General features: G+C 41.0%; 1 protein-coding gene across 4 annotated transcripts in view; it reads right to left on the bottom strand.

The window, feature by feature from the left end:
* The window catches only part of PRDM5 (PR/SET domain 5), a 257926-nt gene that overhangs the window by 214973 nt on the left and 19732 nt on the right, over positions 1–23221 (bottom strand). For all 4 annotated transcript variants that reach the window (XR_011486377.1, XM_070463856.1, XM_020916542.2 and 1 more), the window contains exon 2: positions 15303–15386. Coding sequence is in view for 3 of the 4 variants with exons in the window: in XM_070463856.1 (XP_070319957.1) it covers positions 15303–15386 (84 nt within the window). In the remaining variant the exon portion in view is untranslated. The remainder of the gene's footprint in view (positions 1–15302; positions 15387–23221) is intronic.

The following is a 23221-nucleotide window of genomic DNA, read 5'->3' as shown; positions in this document are numbered from 1 at the left end:
ACGTAGCCACAGTTATGGCAGACGTCAGCCAGACTCAGTTGATCCTATCCTTACAGCACCACCCTGCTGTGCTTCCTCCCAAATGAAAGTATGATGTGCAACTGAGGGGGTCTCCACGGCAACACGAGACTGCAGACCACTGCCTTTTAGAAGTACCATACATGGTTTAACTTTATAGCTTTCTGTCATGCAGCTTCACAATTCTGCAAATGTTTTACAGAGGCACCAACGTTTTTGAGTTGCTTTGGGTCTCCAATAATGTCACTCCAACCTCACAACACTGCCCAAAGCTCTACTTGCTACTCTGTGCTCAAACACAAACCCTCTACATGGGCTGAGGTCAAATTTTCAGCCTCTTGCCCATACCCACCATCAGCAAAGCTCTGACCACTTCCCCAAGGGGGAGAAAAGAAAAAGGCTATAGCTTATCAATTCATCTGTTCAAAGTTTTTCTCTCTCTGGAGGCTTAATCACTCTACAACTCTTCTCTTTAACAGCTCTTTGATGGCCTTACACAAATCACTTTTATATTTAATCTGGGTCTTTTGTAGCAGCAGTAATAACAGTGTGTTCAAGTTCTCATCTGAGGTAAGTTTTCTTGCCCTATTTTATTTTCTTTGTATTACTCATTAAAGGTGTTTTATGTCTCTCTTTCCCTGCTGAAACATACACCCCAAGAAAGCAAAAGCTTTACTGGATCCTCAGCGCGAAATCACACTAAAGATTGCCTGACCCTGGTATCGTTGCTCTTTCTATCATGTTTCACTTATCATGCCTATTTCTGTTTTGTAAAGAGTTTCTAACCTAGTCATTTCTCAGTATGAGAAAAAGAGAAAGGTTAATTCTGTGTGTGTGTGTCCTCAGCAAACATTCCCTCACTTTTTCCTCCATGAGAGAGAAATGAGCAGAAATATACTTTGAGTTTCTCTCCTTCGTGATTTCTTCTCTTCAGCTGATTATTAAGACACTGATGTTACTCCTTCCCAGGCCCAGCTCCCCACTGTGCAGTAAGCAGACCTGCCCCCAGACTCGGGACACGCCTTTCACCACAGGCTGCACACCTGCCTCTCTCCCATGCTCTCTGATATGCTGCAAACTGAACCTGTGAGTCAGGCCACAATGCTCCATGAAAGGACAGATGGCATACACATTCAGAATCTAAACTTCAGGCCCAACTCTTGCCCACAAAGACCAAGATTTAAGAAGCAGAGTATCAAGTGTTCACTTTGTACACTTCTGGTCCACAGGGCAAGATTCAAGAAGCAGAGTATAAAGCCTCCATTCAAACCGAGTATCCCAGTCATATTCACCAATTCAACTTTTTGAAGCCATGAACTTAAAAGAGTTATTATATGCTCACGTAATATATACCACATATATACCTCATTAGTAACGTGGGTATTTTAGTTTTCACCTGGCTCCTATGTGATCTTTCTTTGTTAGAAACATAGATGGGTTATTAATTAGTAAACATCACCAGTCTGTAAGTGAAGTGGAGAATGGAGGTTGGGAAGGAAGTCTCCAAGAACAATCTATATTTATTTGACCAATTACAAAAGGGGCCCCAGTTCATCCACTATATACATTTATTTTGAAATAATAGTTTACTATAACTGTAGGATATTAACAATTCTTACAAATATACCTGCAAATCTTGTCATCTTATAATTCTGATTGCTACATTTTTGAAAACATTTACTCAGAGGTACAAAATCATTTCTGCTGACTAAAATAAATAAAGCTATGATAATTTGATATTCTGCATTTTGTAATACACAGCTATCTAGTAAACTGTAATGGCTAATTGCCCTGGTAATTCCACTAACCTTGAGATCCCCTGGAGGAGGACACGGCAACCCACTCCAGTATTCCTGCCGGGAGAATCCCCATGGACAGAGGAGCCTGGCGGGCTATGGGGTCACAAAGAGTAGGACACAACTGATTGACTTTCACTTTCAGATGTAAAAAATAGAGCTTTCCTTATTAATCTTCAAGGGAATAGATCCACAAAAGGAAACAAGAGTAAAACTGTTTAAATACCTTTAAGTCAGGCTCATGCTGCAGATGAAGCAGGCTATTCTTACTATACTCATGGTATGCCACCATGAGTTACCTCTGCAATCCTTACAAGACTGAAGCTCCTTTAGGCTAAGAGCATGAAAACTTAAGCAGCAAAGTTCAAACAGTGTTATCTTTTTTCCCTATTGATCTTGTATTGAGATAGATATTTTTCTACTAAGTTATAGATGGTACAATAGCAAAAAAAAAATAAATAAATCTAAGTAGGAGGAGCCAAGATGACGGAGGAATAGGACGGGGAAACCACTTTCTCCCCTACAAATTCATCGAAAGAACATTTGAACGCTGACCAAATTTCACAAAACAACTTCTGATTGCTAGCAGAGGACATCAGGCGCCCAGAAAAGCAGCCCATTGTCTTCAAAGGGAGGTAGGACAAAATATAAAAGATAAAAAGGGAGACAAAAGAGCTACGGACGGAGACCCGTCCTGGGAAGGGAGTCTTAATAGAGGAAGTTTCCAATCACCAGGAAACCCTCGCACTGGCGGGACTGGGGGAAGTTTTCGGCAATCTAACTGGGAGGAAAAATTAAACAAGGCCCACAGATTACGTGCCTAAAAGCAACTCCCAGCAGAAAAGTACCCCAGACGCCCGCACCCGCCACCAACAAGTGGGGGCGGAACGGAGAGGAGCGGGCGGCATTGCTTAGGGTAAGGACCGGACCGAAGACCCTGAGAGCAATCGGAGGGAGCTTTTATAAACGGTGGGGGTGGGACAAAATTAACCGGCCGGAACACACTGCCTGTGGTTCGCAAAACAAAGGGACTGAAAAAGTCCAGAGAAGAGCAGGCCCATCCCCGCTGGACATAGGAGGCAGGGGGAAGGGGAAAAGGGCAAACTCAGCCCCTGAGAAGCCACCCCCTTCCACATTGCAAACAGGCCCCTGGTTCCTATCTAAAGACTTCCTGAGGCCTGACTGGAGGCGTGCGCTGGGGTCGCGGAGGGGAAAAGGCGCGCCACACCCAGGGAGAGTGCGCCCAAGCCTCTGGCTGCCTGGGCCGCTCGACGTGGAGGGAAAAAGCGCGCCGTACCCGGGGAGAGTGCGCCCAAGCCTCTGGCTGCCTGGGCCGCTCAGGCCAGGAAAGGCACAAAACGCAGGCGCAACCGAATCCGCGCTTTTGTGGAGTACCCGAAAACTGGAACCGCACTCAACGCAGGGCCCGCTCCATATAGAGCAGCCGGGAGCCTGAGCAGTGTAGACGGGGAAAGCACAGACACCCGTGAGCGGGGCAAACCCAGTGTGGCCGGAACACGGTGAGTGCTATCCACACAGAGCGGCATCTGTCTGCAGCGCCCCGCCCTCCCCGTAGCAGGACTGAACTGAACTAGCGAACCTAAATAAGAGATCACCTCCGCCCGCCTGTGTCAGGGCGGAAATTAGACACCGAAGAGAAGCCAAAATAAACAAAGGGAACCGCTTCAGAAAGGACCGGTGCAACAGATTAAAATCCCTGAAGGTAACACCGACTACACCGGAAGGGGCCTATAGATATCTAGAAGTGTAAGCTGGAAAGAGGAGCTATCTGAAATTGCAACTGAACCTACACTGACCGCAACAACTCCAGAGAAATTCCTAGATATATATGTATTTTTTTTTTTTAAAAAAAAAAAAAAAAATTTTTTTTTTCCTTTTTTTTTATTTTTTATTTTTTCTCTTTTATTTTCTTTTAAAATTCCCTATTACTCCCCCATTACTCCTCAACTTTCATTTTCATATATTTTTACGATTTTTTTAATTAGGGGAAAAAAAAATTTTTTTTTCTTTTTCTTGTTTTTCTCTTCTACTTCCTTTTAAAGTCCTCTAATACTCCTCTATTATTCCTTAATTTTCATTTTCATTTCACTATAACCTTGCCAAAAAAAAAAAAAAGAGAGAAACCCTATTTTTAAACCAAACTTCATATACATTTCTAAATTTTTTGTGTGTTTTTGTTTTTAAATATTGTATTTCAAAGAGTCTAACCTCTACACTAGATTTTTAATCTTTGTTTTTCAGTATGTGATATAAATTTTGGACATTTAAGAATCCAATATTCAGTTCCCATTTCTATTCAGGAGTGTGGTGATTACTCTCCCACTTTTGACTCTCTGTTTTCTACCTCAGAACACCTCTATTTCCTCCTTTCCCCTTCTCTTCCCAATCCAATTCTGTGAATCTTTGTGGGTGTCTGGGCTACAGAGAACACTTTGGGAACAGATAACTGTGTAGATCTGTCTCTCTCCTCTTGAGTCCCCTTTTTCTCCTCCTGCTCACCTCTATCTCCTTCCTCCCTCTCCTATTCTTCATGTAACTCTGTGAATCTCTCTGGTTGTCTCTCACAGTGGAGAATCTTTTCACCATTAACCTAGAAGTTTTATTATCAGTGCTGTATAGTTGGAGAAGTCTTGAGACTATTGGAAGAATAAAACTGAAATCCAGAGGCAGGAGACTTAAGCCCAAAACCTGAGAAAACCAGAAAACTCCTGACTACACGGAACATTAAGGAATAAGAGACCATCCAAAAGCCTCCATACCTACACTAAAACCAACCACCACCCAAGAGCCAATAAGCTCTAGTACAAGACATACCATGCAAATTCTTTAGCAATGCAGGAACATAGACCTGAGTGTCAACATACAGGCTCTCCAAAGTCACACCTAACACAGAGACCCATTGCAAAACTCATTACTGGACACTCCATTGCACTCCAGAGAGAAGAAATCCAATTCCACGCACCAGAACGCTGACACAAGCTTCCCTAACCAGGAAACCTTGACAAACCAATCATCCAACCCCACCCACTGGGTGAAACCTCCACAATAAAAAGGAACCACAGACCACAAGAATACAGAAAGCCCACTCCAGACACAGCAATCTAAACAAGATGAAAAGGCAGAGAAATACCCAACAGCTAAAGGAACATGAAAAAAGCCCACCAAGTCAAACAAAAGAGGAGGAAATAGGGAATCTACCTGAAAAAGAATTTAGAATAATGATAATAAAAATGATCCAAAATCTTGAAAACAAAATGGAGTTACAAATAAATAGCCTGGGAGACAAAGATTGAGAAGATGCAAGAAAGGTTTAACAAGGACCTAGAAGAAATTTTAAAAAGTCAATTAAAAATTAATAATGAAATAAATGAGATCAAAAACACCCTGGAGGGAACCATGAGTAGAATAACAGAGACAGAAGATAGGATAAGTGAGTTAGAAGATAAAATGGTGGAAATAAATGAAGCAGAGAGGAAAAAAGAAAAAAGAATCAAAAGAAATGAGGACAACCTCAGGGACCTCTGGGACAATGTGAAACACCCCAACATTCGAATCATAGGAGTCCCAGAAGAAGAAGACAAAAAGAAAGGCCATGAGAAGTTACTCTAGGAGATAATAGCTGAAAACTTCCCTAAAATGGGGAAGGAAGTAGCCACCCAAGTCCAAGAAACCCAGAGAGTCCCAAACAGGATAAACCCAAGGCGAAACACCCCAAGACACATATTAATCAAATTGACAAAGATCAAACACAAAGAACAAATATTAAAAGCAGCAAGGGAGAAACAACAAATAACACACAAAGGGATTCCCATAAGGATAACAGCTGATCTATCAATAGAAACCCTTCAGGCCAGAAGGGAATGGCAGGACATACTTAAAGTAATGAAAGAGAACAACCTACAACCTAGATTACTCTACCCAGCAAGGATCTCATTCAGATATGAAGGAGAACTCAAAAGCTTTACAGACAAGCAAAAGCTGAGAGAATTCGGCACCACCAAACCAGCTCTTCAACAAATACTAAAGGATCTTCTCTAGACAGGAAACACAGAAAGGTAGTATAAACGTGAACCCCAAACAACAAAATAAATGGCAACGGGATCATACCTATCAATAATTACCTTAAATGTAAATGGGTTGAATGCCCCAACCAAAAGACAAAGGCTGGCTGAATGGATACAAAAGCAAGGCCCCTATATATGCTGTCTACAAGAGACCCACCTCAAAACAAGGGACACATACAGACTAAAAGTGAAGGGCTGGAAAAAAATATTCCACGCGCAAACGGAGACCAAAAGAAAGCAGGAGTCGCAATACTCATATCAGATAAAATAGACTTTCAAATAAAGGCTGTGAAAAGAGACAAAGATGGACACTACATAATGATCAAAGGATCAATCCAAGAAGAAGATATAACAATTATAAATATATATGCACCCAACATAGGAGGACCACAATATGTGAGGCAAACACTAACAAGTATGAAAGAGGAAATTAATAGTAACACAATAATAGTAGGAGACTTTAATACCCCACTCACAACTATGGATAGATCAACTAAACAGAAAATGAACAAGGAAACACAAACTTTAAAGGACACAATGAACCAGCTAGACCTTATTGACATCTATAGGACGTTTCACCCCAAAACAATCAACTTCACCTTTTTCTCAAGTGCACACGGAACCTTCTCCAGAATAGATCACATCCTGGGCCATAAATCTAGTCTTGGTAAATTCAAAAAAACTGAAATCATTCTAGTCATCTTTTCTGACCACAGTGCAGTAAGATTAGATCTCAATTACAGGAAAAAAAATTATTAAAAATTCAAACATATGGAGGCTAACAACACGCTTCTGAATAACCAACAAATCATAGAAGAAATCAAAAAAGAAATCAAAATATGCATAGAAATGAATGAAAATGAAAACACAACAACCCCAAACCTAAGGGACACTGTAAAAGCAGTGCTAAGGGGAAGATTCATAGCATTACAGGCCTACCTCAAGAAACAAGAAAAAAGTCAAATAAATAACCTAACTCTACACCTAAAGCAACTAGAGGAGGAAGAAATGAAGAACCCCAGGGTTAGTAGAAGGAAAGAAATCTTAAAAATTAGGGCAGAAATAAATGCAAAAGAAACTAAAGAGACCATAGCAAAAATCAACAAAGCTAAAAGCTGGTTTTTTGAAAAAATAAACAAAATTGACAAACCATTAGCAACACTCATTAAGAAACAAAGGGAGAAGAACCAAATTAACAAAATTAGAAACAAAAATGGAGAGATCACAACAGACAACACTGAAATACAAAGGATCATAAGAGACTACTACCAGCAGCTCTATGCCAATAAAGTGGACAACTTGGAAGAAATGGACAAGTTCTTAGAGAAGTATAACTTTCCAAAACTGAATCAGGAAGAAATAGAAGATCTTAACAAACCCATCACAAGCAAGGAAATAGAAACTGTAATCAGAAATCTTCCAGCAAACAAAAGCCCAGGACCAGATGGCTTCACAGCTGAATTCTACCAAAAATTTAGGCAAGAGCTAACACCTATCTTACTCAAACTCTACCAGAAAATTGCAGAAGAAGGTAAACTTCCAAACTCATTCTATGAGGCCACCATCACCCTAATTCCAAAACCAGACAAAGATGCCACAAAAAAAGAACTACAGGCCAATATCACTGATGAAGATAGATGCAAAAATCCTTAACAAAATTCTAGCAAACAGAATCCAACAACATATTAAAAAAATCATACACCATGACCAAGTGGGCATTTATCCCAGGAATGCAAGGATTCTTTAATATCCGCAAATCAATCACTGTAATACACCACATTAACAAATTGAAAGATAAAAACCATATGATTATCTCAATAGATGCAGAAAAAGCCTTTGACAAAATTTAACATCCATTTATGATTAAAACTCTCCAGAAAGCAGGAATAGAAGGAACATACCTCAACATAATAAAAGCTATATATGACAAACCCACAGCAAGTATCACCCTCAATGGTGAAAAATTGAAAGCATTTCCCCTGAAATCAAGAACAAGACAAGGGTGCCCACTCTCACCACTACTATTCAACATAGTTTTGGAAATGTTGGCCACAGCAATCAGGGCAGAAAAAGAAGTAAAAGGAATCCAGATAGGAAAAGAAGAAGTGAAACTCTCTCTGTTTGCAGATGACATGATCCTCTACATAGAAAACCCTAAAGACTCTACCAGAAAATTACTAGAGCTAATCAATGAATACAGTCAAATTGCAGGATATAAAATTAACACACAGAAGTCTCTTGCATTCCTATACACTAACAATGAGAAAACAGAAAGAGAAATTAAGGAAACAATACCATTCACCATTGCAACAAAAAGAATAAAATACTTAGGAGTATATCTACCTAAAGAAACAAAAGACCTATACATAGAAAACTATAAAACACTGATGAAAGAAATCAAAGAGGACACAAACAGATGGAGAAATATACCGTGTTCATGGATTGGAAGAATCAATATTGTCAAAATGGCTATACTACCCAAATAGATTCAATGCAATCCCTATCAAGCTACCAACGGTATTTTTCACAGAACTAGAACAAATAATTTCACAATTTGTATGGAAATACAAAAAACCTCGAATAGCCAAAGTAACCTTGAGAAAGAAGAATGGAACTGGAGGAATCAACCTGCCTGACTTCAGACTATACTACAAAGCCACAGTCATCAAGACAGTATGGTACTGGCACAAAGACAGAAATATAGATCAATGGAACAGAATAGAAAGCCCAGAGATAAATCCACGAACCTATGGTCACCTCATCTTCGACAAAGGAGGCAAGGATATACAATGGAAAAAAGACAACCTCTCTAACAAGTGGTGCTGGGAAAACTGGTCAACCACCTGTAAAAGAATGAAACTAGAACACTTTCTAACACCATACACAAAAATAAACTCAAAATGGATTAAAGATCTAAATGTAAGACCAGAAACTATAAAACTCCTAGAGGAGAACATAGGCAAAACACTCTCAACATAAATCACAGCAGGATCCTCTATGACCCACATCCCAGAATTTTAGAAACAAAAGCAAAAATAAACAAATGGGACCTAATGAAACTTAAAAGCTTTTGCACAACAAAGGAAACTATAAGCAAGGTGAAAAGACAGCCCTCAGATTGGGAGAAAATAATAGCAAATGAAGCAACAGACAAAGGATTAATCTCAAAAATATACAAGCAACTCCTGCAGCTCAATTCCAGAAAAATAAATGACCCAGATCAAAAAATGGGCCAAAGAACTAAACAGACATTTCTCCAAGGAAGACATACGGATGGCAAAAAAAACACATGAAAAGATGCTCAACATCACTCATTATCAGAGAAATGCAAATCAAAACCACAATGAGGTACCATTACACGCCAGTCAGGATGGCTGCTATCCAAAAGTCTACAAGCAATAAATGCTGGAGAGAGTGTGGAGAAAAGGGAACCCTCTTACACTGTTGGTGGGAATGCAAATTAGTACAGCCACTATGGAAAACAGTGTGGAGACTCCTTAAAAAGCTGGAAATAGATCTGCCATATGACCCAGCAATACCACTTCTAGGCTTACACACTGAGGAAACCAGATCCGAAAGAGACACGTGCACCCCAATGTTCATCACAGCACTGTTTATAATAGCCAGGACATGGAAGCAACCTAGATGCCCATCAGCAGACGAATGGATGAGGAAGCTGTGGTACATATACACCATGGAATATTACTCAGTCATTAAAAAGAATTCATTTGAATCAGTTCTAATGAGATGGGTGAAACTGGAGTCCATTATACAGAGCGAAGTAAGCCAGAAAGATAAAGACCATTACAGTATACTAACACATATATATGGAATTTAGAAAGATGGTAACGATAACCCTATATGCAAAAAAAGAAAAAGAGACTCAGATGTATAGAACAGACTTTTGGACTCTGTGGGAGAAGGCGAGGGTGGGATGTTTCAAGAGAACAGCATCGAAACATGTATATCTAGGGTGAAACAGATCACCAGCCCAGGTTGGATGCATGAGACAAGTGCTCGGGCCTGGTGCACTGGGAAGACCCAGAGGGATGGGGTGGAGAGGGAGGTGGGAGGGGGGACCAGGATGGGGAATACATGTAAATCCATGGCTAATTCATTTCAAAGTATGACAAAAACCACTGCAATGTTGTAAAGTAATTAGCCTCCAACTAATAAAAATAAATGGAAAAAAATAAAAATAAAAATAAATAAAAAAAAAAAAATAAATCTAAGTAAAAGAGATTTGATTTTAATAAAAACATCACTCAGGACTGGAATATTTCATTGGAGTCTCTGGTTGCTATCTGGGATTCTGCATGTGAGTTCATAGCTGGCTAACTGCAAGAACGATCTGCCCACAGAGGGACCGTCCAGGAGTACTGAACCCCGGGGCGTGGCATCCTGGTTCAACCTGGCTCAGGTCACACCACCTCAGTGGAATTGTTCAAAGACTGAGCAGAGAACAAACCCACCCCGAGAGGGAGAGAAAGAGAATAATGGGGCTGAGAACTCTGTGATCTCAGAATAGATGGAGAGTTTGGGAATAAATGACTCAACTGGAACCATCAGAACAAGGCCAAGCTCTGAGAACTTCCCAGGCCAGTTTCTACACACAAAAAAATCCCTTGCAGACAACGCAAGAGGATGCCCCGGGAAAAGAAGCGAAGATAAAATGTCCTGCCAACAGAGCAGAGCCATTTGGAGGCTTCAAGAAGACACTGGATTTGTCAACAGCCACTGTGGAATACCCGAATCACTGGCTGGGCAGGCAGCAGTGAAATGCACAGTCTGTGTTGTAATCTATAGGTGGTTTATGTTTAGTCACTATGTTGTGTCTGACTCTTTTGCGACCCCATGGACTGTGGCCCACCAGGCTCCTTCTGTCCATGGGATTTCCCAGGCAAGAATACTGGAGTGGGTGGCCATTTCCTTCTCCAGGGGATCTTCCTGACCCAGAAATCAAACCCACATCTCCTGTGGATTCTTTACCACTGAGCCACTAGAAAAGCCCACACAATATAAAGGTACCAACACTTAAAGATACGCGCTAGAATGAGACACAGAGCCTGGAGAAAAGGTATTCGAGCTGCAGTTTGAAATACTGAAGAAAATATTATACAAAGAGACGAACCTGGAGATTTAAAAGTAAAGATTATTGAGAGTTTGAGCAAACTCTCAATTACTTCAATGGATTTTGGTCTTAGATCAAGTCTGAGCAGGTAGAGAACAGAAGAAAATGTATCTCAGACTCCAAACCACCTGGGAAAAAGTATGCAGAAAGACTTCTACTTAAGGAAGGAACAGACTACAATACAGACAACTGCACACATTCCACAAACGAACAATGAGAAGCATTTATGGTGGAGCACTGGTTTCCAACTTCAAGCTCTATAATTGGCCCAGGGCTTCAGAAATCCAGAATTCCTTTGCTGATGCAGTTAATTTCAAAAGAAAAGCCTGAGGTATCAAGGAGATATAAGGACAGAGAAGACAGTCTCTTAAGACCCCAATCTCAAACCCTGGTGGCCAACACAAAGGGAGGCTGAGGTGCCGGTGAATGCTCTGAAGCAGCAGGCATCGGTGAGCACCAAGCTGCCCCTCAGCAGGGAGCGGGGAGGCTGCAGCAAAGTCAGTGCTCCCCACTGAAACCCTCAGGCCCCTCTACACCTGGCCCACACTAACAGGGACTCAGGCACACCAGTAAGCACAACCCTCACCAGTACCTCCAGGATTTCTGCTGTGAAATGCCCACCTAGCGGCCCTTGGACTTGTCCACCACAACCGTGGGCAGCATAACCAAAATATAAACTGACAAAGAGGTATCATGCCACACGCCCTCTTGGACAGCGTCATTTTGCAGACACCACAGCACTACCTGGCTCACGCTCCATAACCACAACACTACCTGGCTCACGCTCCATAACCACAACACAGGCAACCACTGGCTTGAGAGGGACCACACATGAGAGCTGTGAGTGGCTCACTCTAGAGTTACGGGGTATACTATGTGTATTTAGTCACTAAGTTGTGTCTGACTCTTGTGACCTCAGAGACTGGGTCTGCCAGGCTCCTCTGTCCATGGGATTTCCCACATAAGAATACTGGAGGGGGTTACCATTCCCTTTTCCAGGGGATCTTCCCAACCCAGGGACTGAACCCGCATCTCCTGCACTGGTAGGCGTATTCTTTTCCACTGTTAGAAATGACTTAAATAACTGGTCCCAATTTACCCACCAGAGGAGGGAAGGCCCACTATCTCCCTTTGAGAGGGTTCAAAGGGTTCCAAGAGGGGAAGACTGCAGTAGAACCAGTCATCCTCCTTTCTCTGTGCACCCTCTGAATCCTGGCAGCTCCAAAGCTAAAACAGCAAAAATGGACTTGAAGAATACATCTCAAGGCTAGAAAACCGTTTTCTCCATTAACACAATAAGGAACAGAACTAAAGCTAGCAAGCAGCAAACCTCTGCTGCAGTTCAGATTGTTTTTTCAGATTGCTGATTGTTTTTCAAATGCTCCCCCAAGAAGCTATAACACTGAGAGAGTCCTCTGCCCCGCCCAGCAGCGCAAGAGTGCAGCGCAGAGCCCAGCAACAAGGCATCCTGAAGAGCAGGCTCGGAAGGAAGGAGTCCAGGAGGGAGAGGCAAGTGAAGCCTGGACTAAAGGAATCCAAGCTCTTAGGTGAGAAGAGGGGCTTGTGGGGCACAGGGAGACTTCACCAGTACCCTTTTGAACTGGGTCACAAGTACAAATACTGTTTAATCAAAACAGGCATAAAATAAAAAGAAAATGGAGAACAGCGATCATTACGTGAGTGTAACACTACCTGAACATAGGCTGATTTTATAATCAGTAGCTCTTTGGGTAGAAAAGTGAGAGAACTGGGTATATTATTGGTATGTAAAAACAAACAATAAAGATACCACAGAACCACAGGATTACATAATGCAAAGATAAGGTCTGCTGTACCACTGACAGCCTCCGTAAGTTTCCCACATGGAAGACTTCTTTTTCAAAGTAAAAATGATAATCATTATCTGCTTAGCATTACCAGCTGTGCAAGATATTAACCTGACCACTACATTAAAACTTTGAGACAATAAAACAAATATCAAAAGTCATTAATGACCTCTTTAATAATTGATGTTTTTATCATTTATGGCTTATTGAAGTTATTTTGTCACATAAATGTTCAATTTTTGAAAATCTTTATGGAAAAAAAATTGATTGCTAAGAAAGTTAAGACCTTATAGAAAAACAGAAACCCAGTGAAGTTGCTCAGTCGTGTCAGACTCTTTGTGACCCCATGGACTATAGCCTACCAGGCTCCTCCATTCATGGAATTTCCCAGGCAAGAAAACTGGAGTGGGTTGCCATTTCCTTCTCCAGGGGATCTTCCCAATGCAGGGATCAAACCCAGGTCTCCCACATTGCAGGCAGACACTTTACCATCTGAGCCACCAGGGAAGCCCAGAAAAACAGTTAAGGGCATTAGAAATATCTTTAGGTTTATAAACATAAACAATTAAAACAGCATATTAAATTAAGGTAAACCTGTAATATTTTCCACTTAAAGACTATATTATAAAATTTCCATTTTCCATCACCTGCACTTCAGAAATCTTTCAAGAATCTCCCTCTCAAGCCACCCCACTCCCCACATCCAGCAGTGTCAGCAATACGGTGATGCTTAAAAATCTGTTTTCCTTGCAGATAGTACAGTTTTGTGTGTCAGTTTGGTCAGATGGCAGTACCCAGTTATGTACTCAAACAGTAACCCAGGTTTCGCTGAAGGTGTTTTACAGATGCGGCCAACACCTACAATCAGCTGACTTTAAATAAAGGAGATTATTGTCAGTACTGAGAATGGCGTTTGACCAAACCAAAGGACTTAACTGCAAAAACTGAGCTATGCTCGAGAAGTTCTTCCTCAAGACTGGAGTATTAACTCCTGTCTGAGTTTCCAGCCTACAGGTTCCAACATGCCACCCCAACAATCATGTAAGCCAAGTCCTTGGGGGAAACACACACACACAGACAGACACACACAGCAGACAGACACACACACATACAGACACACAGACACACACAGAAACACACAGACACACACAGACACACACAGAACACACAGACACACACACAGACACACACACAGAAACACAAAACACACAGACACACACACACACACAGAAACACACAGACACAGACACACACACACACCCCCCTCTGTTTTTCTTGTGATCCTAACTGATAAATGCACGTTCAGAGAGACATCGTATGCGTAGTTCTCAGGCCCAGCACTATATCCCTTTCTGATTTAATGATCCTACTTCTCTCAGCCCCATCCACACATATCTCAGCTCCCACCCTCCTCATGGAACCCACCAAATAAAATTCTTGGGACTGAGTTTCCTTTTCCAGCTTTTTATTGAACAATATCCACACCTCTGTACCCTCTAGGCCCTTTTTTTTCTAAAGATTAGAAAACAACAGTAATGAAAATAAGTGACATAAGCTAGGATCAAAATTCTCCAAATATACACATAATATATACATATGTGCATTTGCATATATAAATTCCTGCATTAGAGAGACTTTAGATTGCAAAAGACTATCTACAGTGTCATAGTTCTTTAAATGTATGTTTTTAGAAATAAGGTACATTTTAAGCTGGGATTTTTGTTCCAATATAAAGCTCAGAAATGTTTCTGTGCAATTAGAACTGCAATTGGGAAATAAAAGTTAAACAAAAAATATAATTTCATTTTCAGAAATCAAATTCTAAATCCATAACAAGAATATGCTTATTTTGAAATCCAAACATCCTTATTCATGAATGATTTGTTTTTAATGATGAAGTATAGTGACTTTCCTGGTGGTCCAGTGGCTAAGACTCCAGGCTCCCAGTGCAGGGGCCCAGGTTCAATCCCTAGTCAGGGAACTGGATCCCACATGCCACAACTAAGAGTTCACATGCAGCATGAAAAAAACCCACATGCCACAGCAGAGACCGAAGATCTCACATGCTACAAATAAGAACTGGTGAAGTCAAACAAATTAATTAATTAATTAAATATTTTTAATGATGAAATATATAAACTGATCCAGAGTTATAGAATAATTTCTAGTTACATATTTCAACAGTTTTTTTTTAAATGTTAAACTCTCAAGGTACTCGGGTTCCTTAAAATTAAAACATTCAATGCTTAGTCAACTAGTATCAATATCTATTAACTTAGCCTTATAAATGAATTAAATATTCATTTATATTATTAAATATAAATTATATTTAATATTTATATTATAAATAATATATGATAATATAAATTACATTTATTAAATATAAATCAAATATTCATATATAGAGAAACATATTTTAAATATTTCAATATAATCACATCCTCACCTCCCACATCAACCTGTAATCCATATTTTCATCCAAATCTTCAGGCATTCTCTTCTCTCCAGCAAATGGTCCAAACTTTTCACCCTGAGTAGTAATGATTATATGGAAAATGAATTAGAACAATAATCATGATACAAAAATAAACTATTATTTCTCTTCTGGAAAAATTTTTTCTCTAAATCTCCTGCCCAATGATTGAAACACATTTAAAATATTAAGTAATTTACCCAACAGAAAATATTTACATATCTAAAATCCAACTTAATCTATTTTTAGCCAAAGAGCATGAAACCACAACACAGCAGCCAACACAAAAGGGTTAAATTGCTCAACATTTACATTCTGACAAGACTCTGAACATCATACTTTACTGTTTCAAACTTCTGCAGCCATGAGAAGCAGAGTCTTGCCTAGCTTGAGAGACAAGCCTACCAGGCAGAAAATCACCTGATTTCCATAAAAACCATAAATTCATCCCAATTATGAACAGAAAGAAGTAGGCTTGCCATTCTCAAAGGAAGACTGTTCATAAATAAAGCTTAAATTCTCCTGCCAATCCTTCAACCAACCAAGGAGGCACTCCATGAACCCGGGCTTCTCCAAAGACGAGCTTTGAATCACCGTCAAGAGATTCATTCAGCAGGGTCGCTTGTTTCAAGTTCAGAATCCTGAGCTTATTAAAATCAGAATCTCTGGGAGTGGGATGTTGGAAGCTGTGTATAGACAAATTCCCAGGTAAGAACCGCTGGCAAAACCAGGAGTGGCCCCAACAAGAAGGCATCTGTGAGGCAGGGTGGATGGTGAGCAACACTGCCTTCACAACTGAGGCCATCAAGCAGGGGCTGGAGGTACTGGGAGCGGGGTCGTGCTTGTCCAGCCAGGCGTGACACAGACATGGTGCGGAGAAGACACGGATTCCGCGTGTCCTTGTGAGCCTCCCCCAAACCTCCCATGACTACCCTACAGTAGAACCCTCGCCTCCATATGGACACGGTGGAACTCCTCATGAACACTGTGAAGGGGGGGAACCACCAAAATAGTGTTTCAAGGACTACAAATGACTGAATGAACAGAAAAACGCAACTCCTGGCAACAGTTAAGTGTTAAAGCTTAAAGGAAGTACAACTAGCTAACCCAGTTCCCTGGTGGCTCAGTGGTGAAGAATCTGCCTGCCAATGCAGGAAGCAAGGAGTTCAATCCCTGGGTCTGGAAGATCCCCTGGAGAAGAAAATGGCAACCCACTCCAGTATTCTTGCCTGGGGAGTCCCACGGACATAGGGGCCTGGCGGGCTGCAGCGCACAGGGCAGCAGAGAGTCAGACACGACTGAGCGACTGACCAGCAACAACCACCCAGGCCCTCACCTGACAAAGGAGAGAGGCTCTGAGAGGTGACAAGCAACAGCAGAGTCTGGGAGATCCACTGCTGAATTTTAACTAGGAGGCAGAAAACGCTAGAAAGACTCCTGAAATCAAAACTATAGTCCTAAATAAACCAGAAACAAGCACACCAACAGGCAGACTGCTATTTGGCTATTTCAGCCAAACTTGAAGACAGAAACCAAGTATTAAGGTGTGCTTTGGGCAACAAAGTTGAGGATTTGGTATTAATGCATATATAGTTCAACTTTTTACTCCACTTCGTCCTATATTTAGCCTTCAGCAACTGCTGCAAAAGAAAACCATCTGAGGACACTCTTTCCAAAGAGATGCACCCATGCCAGTCAGTTCCCCTCCATGGCACAAATCTACAGAAAACAGAAAAGTGTGTCGAGCAATTAAGCAGAGTTCAAACGCCTGAAAAGAGACAGAAACCCAAGTAAATGACTGGGGTTGGGGGGGAAAACACCTCCTTAGATGCAGACCTAGTAAGATTATGCTAAAGTTCTTAAGTTTTGAAAACTCAAATTAAGAATCAGGAGTGTGAGTTTAAAGCTTTGCTACTAATAGTGAGCAATCACTTTGTCATAAAATCAAACTACCAAACTATAATAAACATGGCTTTCAAATTTTTTACTCAAGCCAAGAAATACATTCTGCATCTCATTCTAGTATATTCACATATACACAGCTGACCCTTAACACAGTTTGAACTGCATGGGTCCACTTAAACATGGATATTTTAATCACATCATCCTGGTTGGTTGAATCCACAGGTGTGGAAGAACTGCAGATGTGGAGGGCCAACTATATTTTATGTGTGGATTAACTCCCACGTTGTTCAAAGGTCAACTGTACACACAAACACACACTTTAAAAACTAAAATGTAAACTTCTTGAAATAACACTGCCCTTACTCTATACAATGTATTTCATATTTTCTACTCAATTTTACTTCACTTTTGAAAAAAACACTAGTTTTGACAGAAGTGAATAATCAAATTAATTTCACAACACATCAATGGGCTGCAATTCAATTTGAAATACACTGACATAAAATTCAGATAGAGGCAATAAATTTAAATTTAGCTCTCTGTATTTGGTAAAATTGCCTTCAAAGCACCCTAGTGAGTATACTGGAATGATGTGATCAAATAAACTTGAGTTTCTGTGGCTGCAAGATAATAAAATATCAATATTTAACTCTTAGCTATCCATATATTTGTGGTAAGAAACACTGAAGATAATTAAAACAATTTATATCAGGCTTTTGATGAAGTTTTTATACTTACTGGACCCACTCTTAGATTCCTCTAAAGAACCCAGCACCTGCAATCCAGCCCCGTCCTCTCTCTGTCCACTGTCATTTCTACTACCCCAGCAGTACTTTCTCATCATCGTAATTTTAATGTATACACAGCTTTATTCACTAACCATTTTCTATGATCCTTCTAAGAATAAGCTTCTCCTACCTCAGCAGGCTTCAAACTTGCTTGGGTAATGTACCAATGGAAGGATGATTTAGGGCGCTCACTCCATATACATAGAACTTTTTTCTTTTGGTTGAACTGTATCAAATTGCTAATATTTGACCATTTTTGATACATGAAAATTTCATAGGATTCATCATAATATAAATTATTTATGCATGTGTGTTTTCAGTTGCTCTTTGCAACCCCATGGACCATAGCCCACCAGACTCCTCTGTCCATGGGATTTCCCAAGCAATACTGCAGTGGGTTACCATTCCCTTCTGTAGGGGATCTTTCTGATCAGGTGCATGAGCCTATTCAACACCTAACATGAGGTTCATAATTAATGACTAGAAGGAAAGCAACATTTCAAACTATCTCTTTGAAAATTTCAAAAATTTCTAGCTGACTTCTTGTCATCATTGGTTTTACTTTGTGATTTAGCTGTTGAAGATCTCATACTACCAGCAAAAAAAACTATCAACTCTACCATTTTCTTGCTGTTCATGTGTCTACCTCCATATTACTACCTTCAACCTGTGACTATATTCAAGAAATCTTCCTAGAATTCCTTGCTTCCAACTATCTAACCCAAAGGCTTACAGAATGAGGCGGGAAAGCAGCACAACATCAGACAAAACTATATACAGGAAACAGCAGGGAGTGGCCAGGAAGGGAGGTGGAGGGACATGCACATTTATAAAGCTTTTCAACTCCAACTGAACATTTTCAATTCCAACTGAATATTTTAGTGAAACTGACAATTTAAATTTGTATATGAAATCAGTATTTTATATATATATATATATATATATATATAGGCAATGAATTTCAAGTTTCCAAAATTCTATGTAGATCAAATAAAATGTGACTGTAAGACAAGTTCAACCTGCGGACACCAAGTCAAGTCAAACTCACTTCTCAGACTGGCTCAATGCTGAGACTACAACAGTGCTTCTTTGCTCTTTCTAAACAATGCAGATAAATATCTATTCAACTTGGGACCCACCAGACTAGACAATAACTTTTAATAAAAGAGTGTGACTGAAAACATGTGGGCCATTTTCTGTCATTTTGAGTAATATTATTAGCAAGAACGTGAAAGCAAGCTTTTACTGCAGAGCTTCACTCGGTGAGGAAAGTGCTGAGGACTCCAGAGATCTGCATCCTCACCGCTGCTCTGCCAATGACCACCTGTGACACAACAGAGCGTAACAAACTTCTGAGCTTCAGTTTCCTCGGCTATAAAGCTTGGAGCTCTAGATTTGCTGATTTCTAAGATTCCTTGTTGTTTAGTCACTCAGTCATGTCTGACCCTTTGCAACCCCATGGACTGTAACCTGCCAGGCTCCTCTGTCCATGGGATTTTCCAGGCAAGAATACTGCAGTGGGTTGTCATTTCCTTCTCCAGGGATCTTCCCAACCCAGGGATCAAACCCGTGTCTCCTGCACTGGCAGGCAGATTCTTTACAACTAAAGCACCTGGGAAGTCATAGATATGGATTAGCTGATTTCTAAGATTCCTTTCAGCTTTCAAATCCTAGTGCCCATAGGCCAAATTTAGAACAATTTGAGAATCAAAGAGAACAAGAGTGTAATTGAAACATTAACAAATTCTTAAGTCCATAGTGATTGCCAGGAAGAGAAGAGAAGAATTTTTGAAACACCTCATTTGCCATAATAGCCAATAAAAAATAATAAAGAGAAAGAACTAAGCATGTTCTCTTCTTTTCAACAATAATGCTACTGCAGGATAACCAGACAGCAGTAGACGATGAAGGAAAGCTCTTCTTTACAGAGGAATCTAATTTATGAAAGGAGGAGGAACGTTCAAGTGAAATCCCCATTTTGAAATCCCTAATAATGTAACTGATTCAGGCAAAGATTTTCAAATGATGACAGTAAAATAGGTATTTACAGTTTGAACCTACAGATTATCAGTTACATCTTTACAATGGAAAAACTGCATCAACGCAGTGTTGGTATTACTAAGAGAAAGACCATATTAGATGCCTGCTGCTAAAACACACTATGAAGTAAATCATTCCAGCCCGTCATTCTCCAGTGTCTGTCATAGGGACATGTGACAGGGGTGTTTGCTAAACTCTCCAGGCACCTCCAGAGGGCAAGTGGACATCCACAGACCTCTTGCCCTTGTCCAGTCTCTCACCAGGCACGTGGGGAGACCCCACCATCTAGAAGGGAGCACAAGGTGAAACATGTAAGAGGGGAGCAGGAGATGCCGCCTATGTTCCTTCCTGTCTCCCACTGCCAAGACTGCATTGCTTCCTGCAACATAAGAAGCATCCTGAGGGCAGAGAGAAGTGTGTAATATACAGCAGTGTGTTGTTGTTGTTGTTTTAAAGTGCATATCTAACTCTCAGATTAGAAGAAATACAGATGACAAAGAAACAAATAGGGCTCCCGGGCAGCACAGTGGTAAAGAGTCTGCATGCAGTGCAGGAGACCTGGGTTCAATCCCTGGGTTGGGAAGATCCCCCGGAGAAGGAAATGGCAACCCACTCCAGTATTCTTACTTAGAGAATCCCATGGACAGAGGAGCCTGTCTCCTGGACAGTTCATGGGATTGCAGAAGTGTCGACATGACTTAGCACCTGAACACCACCACCAACAGAGAAACATGTTAAATAGTGTGCCTTGGGAAAACAATCAGATAAATCCAGATAGTGATACATACCACAAACAAAGAGCCTGCTCTCTTCAGAGAGTAACTTTTTGTTGTTTTGTTTTGTTTTTAAGGGAATGGGAAGAGGGAGAGTGTTAAAGAGAGATTTAATAGACACAACCAAGCATAAGAAGTGGTCCATGAGAATTCTGGTTCAAAAATAAACAGCTATAAAAACATTTCAGAGGTACTTAGAGTAATTTGAATATGGGCTGAAATTAGAAGACATTAAGAAATCACTTATTTTTGTTCGATGCTAAAATGATAGTATGGCTATTTAGGAAAATGTCCTTATAGCTGAAATATGGAGGAATGAATGGTCATAATGTCTGTAATTTACTTTGAAATGGTTCAGCAAATAAAACACATATACATATAAATGAAACAAGTTATACTAAAGTGAATCAATCTGCAGTTGAATCATTTATATGTAAAATAATGTTCTTCACAAAAGGAGTCTAGAGTCCCCACTTAGAATATAATTATATTTCAAGGCTAACTATTGTGCATATGTGTGCTCTTGCAATTCAAGTAGGCCACCAATAAAGTGCATTTCTAAAAAGTTCAATATGAAAAATATCCAATCTTCTTTTCCTTTCTCCTTAGTATTAGAACACTGACCTTTGTGAGGGTACTGAGGGTACTAATGTATCTAGGCAGAAAAACTACATTATCAGCTCTCCATTTAGGCAGAGAGGAGAGCTAACAACCTGGAAGCAGAAATCATAGTATGAACCTACCACAAAAGCTCTTGAATGCGAGCTAAGTCGGCAGGTAACAAACACCCTAATGCCTTGGTTATTTCCTCTTTATCCTCATCTGGAAGAAGATCACTATACCTGGGGCTAACGCAGCCATTTTAAGCCCAAGAGAATTGCAAACATGTCCACCTGCTATCTGGAGCCACTGAACTGATAGTAGCAAATGCCCACCTTGTTACTGAGAGACCATAACCTCTGAGGTTTAGATTACTGCAGCTGTCTGTTACTCTGAGCTGACAGAGCAAGTATCAGGCAAAGAACTGCACTCATGCCCAGGATAAAGCAGAAACATCTTTATGAAATGCACCAGTTATGAAAGGAGCATGACACGGGAAATGCAGGAGAGCTGTGAAGGAGAAGCGGCTCTGGAACACGGCAACCTGAACCGAGCACCCTTCCTGCAACCGCAGCGCCAGGCCACTGTTCTCCTGAGCAGAGCAGCTTCCATGAGCACGTATGGGAAGCTGTAGGAGCGACACCCTAGGTCCTGGCACAGAGCTGGTGTGGGCATTCTCCCAGACAGCCCGAGCGCTTCACTGGAAAGCAGCAGAGAGGCAGTGCTGGGGACTGGGAGCCAGGAGATCCCGTAAAGCAGCTGAGAGTCACAGGAGGCGGACCACGGCCCACAGTCCGCCCTATCCCTGCAGCCCAGCAACGTGCAGGGAGACCAGAAAGCTTGCAGGGGCCTGAGAGCCCACGTGCCACCGCAGGCCCGCGGCAGCGCCGCGCCTTCTGCCCACGGGGCAGGGCTGACACCAGTGCTCCCAACAGCCAGCCGTGAGCCAGGTAAAACCACCACGGCAAACGGCCTGTGCCAACGGTCCAGCCGCCTACGACGGAGAGCAAAGGGAAAAACAAGACCCATATTGTAAAACAGAACATGTGTAGGAGAGAGTACTTTAATTAAAGGGAATTACATTGGAATCTCCTGGAGGTCCAGTGGTTAAGACTCCATGCTTCACTGTTGATGGTCTTGGTTCAATCCCTGGTTGGGGAACTAAAATCCCACAGCCATGAAGCATGGCCAAATAAATAAATAAATCAAATATGTCAATTACGGAAGGGAATTTAAGGATATTCAAGTGCAGCACTCAATAAAGACGCTTCTAAAACTGAAAAACATAATGGCCTAGTTAAATATCTTTGGAGAGTAAGCTGAAAGAGAAACACAAGAACCTGGGAATCACTTACCCAGTCAGTAGATCCTTCACAGTCAGATGGGAAGGAGAGCTACTTGACGATACACACAGATTCAGACAGAGTATTATCCACATGTTATGAGAAGAAGAACTGCAAAACATCTCTAAACAAATGAGCCAGAACAAACAGCAGAAATCAGAAGAAAATGAACAGCTGGTGTGCAAACACACAAAGTTAATATAACATAATTAACTGGGTAAAGAGGTTTCACCTCACACTGGTCAGAATGGCCATCATTAAAAAATCTACAAATAATAAATGCTGGAGAGGCTGTGGGAAAAGGGAATCCTCTTGCACTGCTGGTGAGAATGTAAACAGGCACAGCCACCAGGGAAGACAGTACAGAGACCCCTTAAAAAACCAGGAACAGAACCACCATCTGATCCAACAACCCCACCCCTGGGCATCCACCACTGAAGGAG

This window comes from Odocoileus virginianus, unplaced genomic scaffold (assembly GCF_023699985.2).
Source record: "Odocoileus virginianus isolate 20LAN1187 ecotype Illinois unplaced genomic scaffold, Ovbor_1.2 Unplaced_Contig_7, whole genome shotgun sequence".
Taxonomy (NCBI): domain Eukaryota; kingdom Metazoa; phylum Chordata; class Mammalia; order Artiodactyla; family Cervidae; genus Odocoileus; species Odocoileus virginianus.
This window is presented reverse-complemented; position numbering and strand designations above follow the sequence as displayed.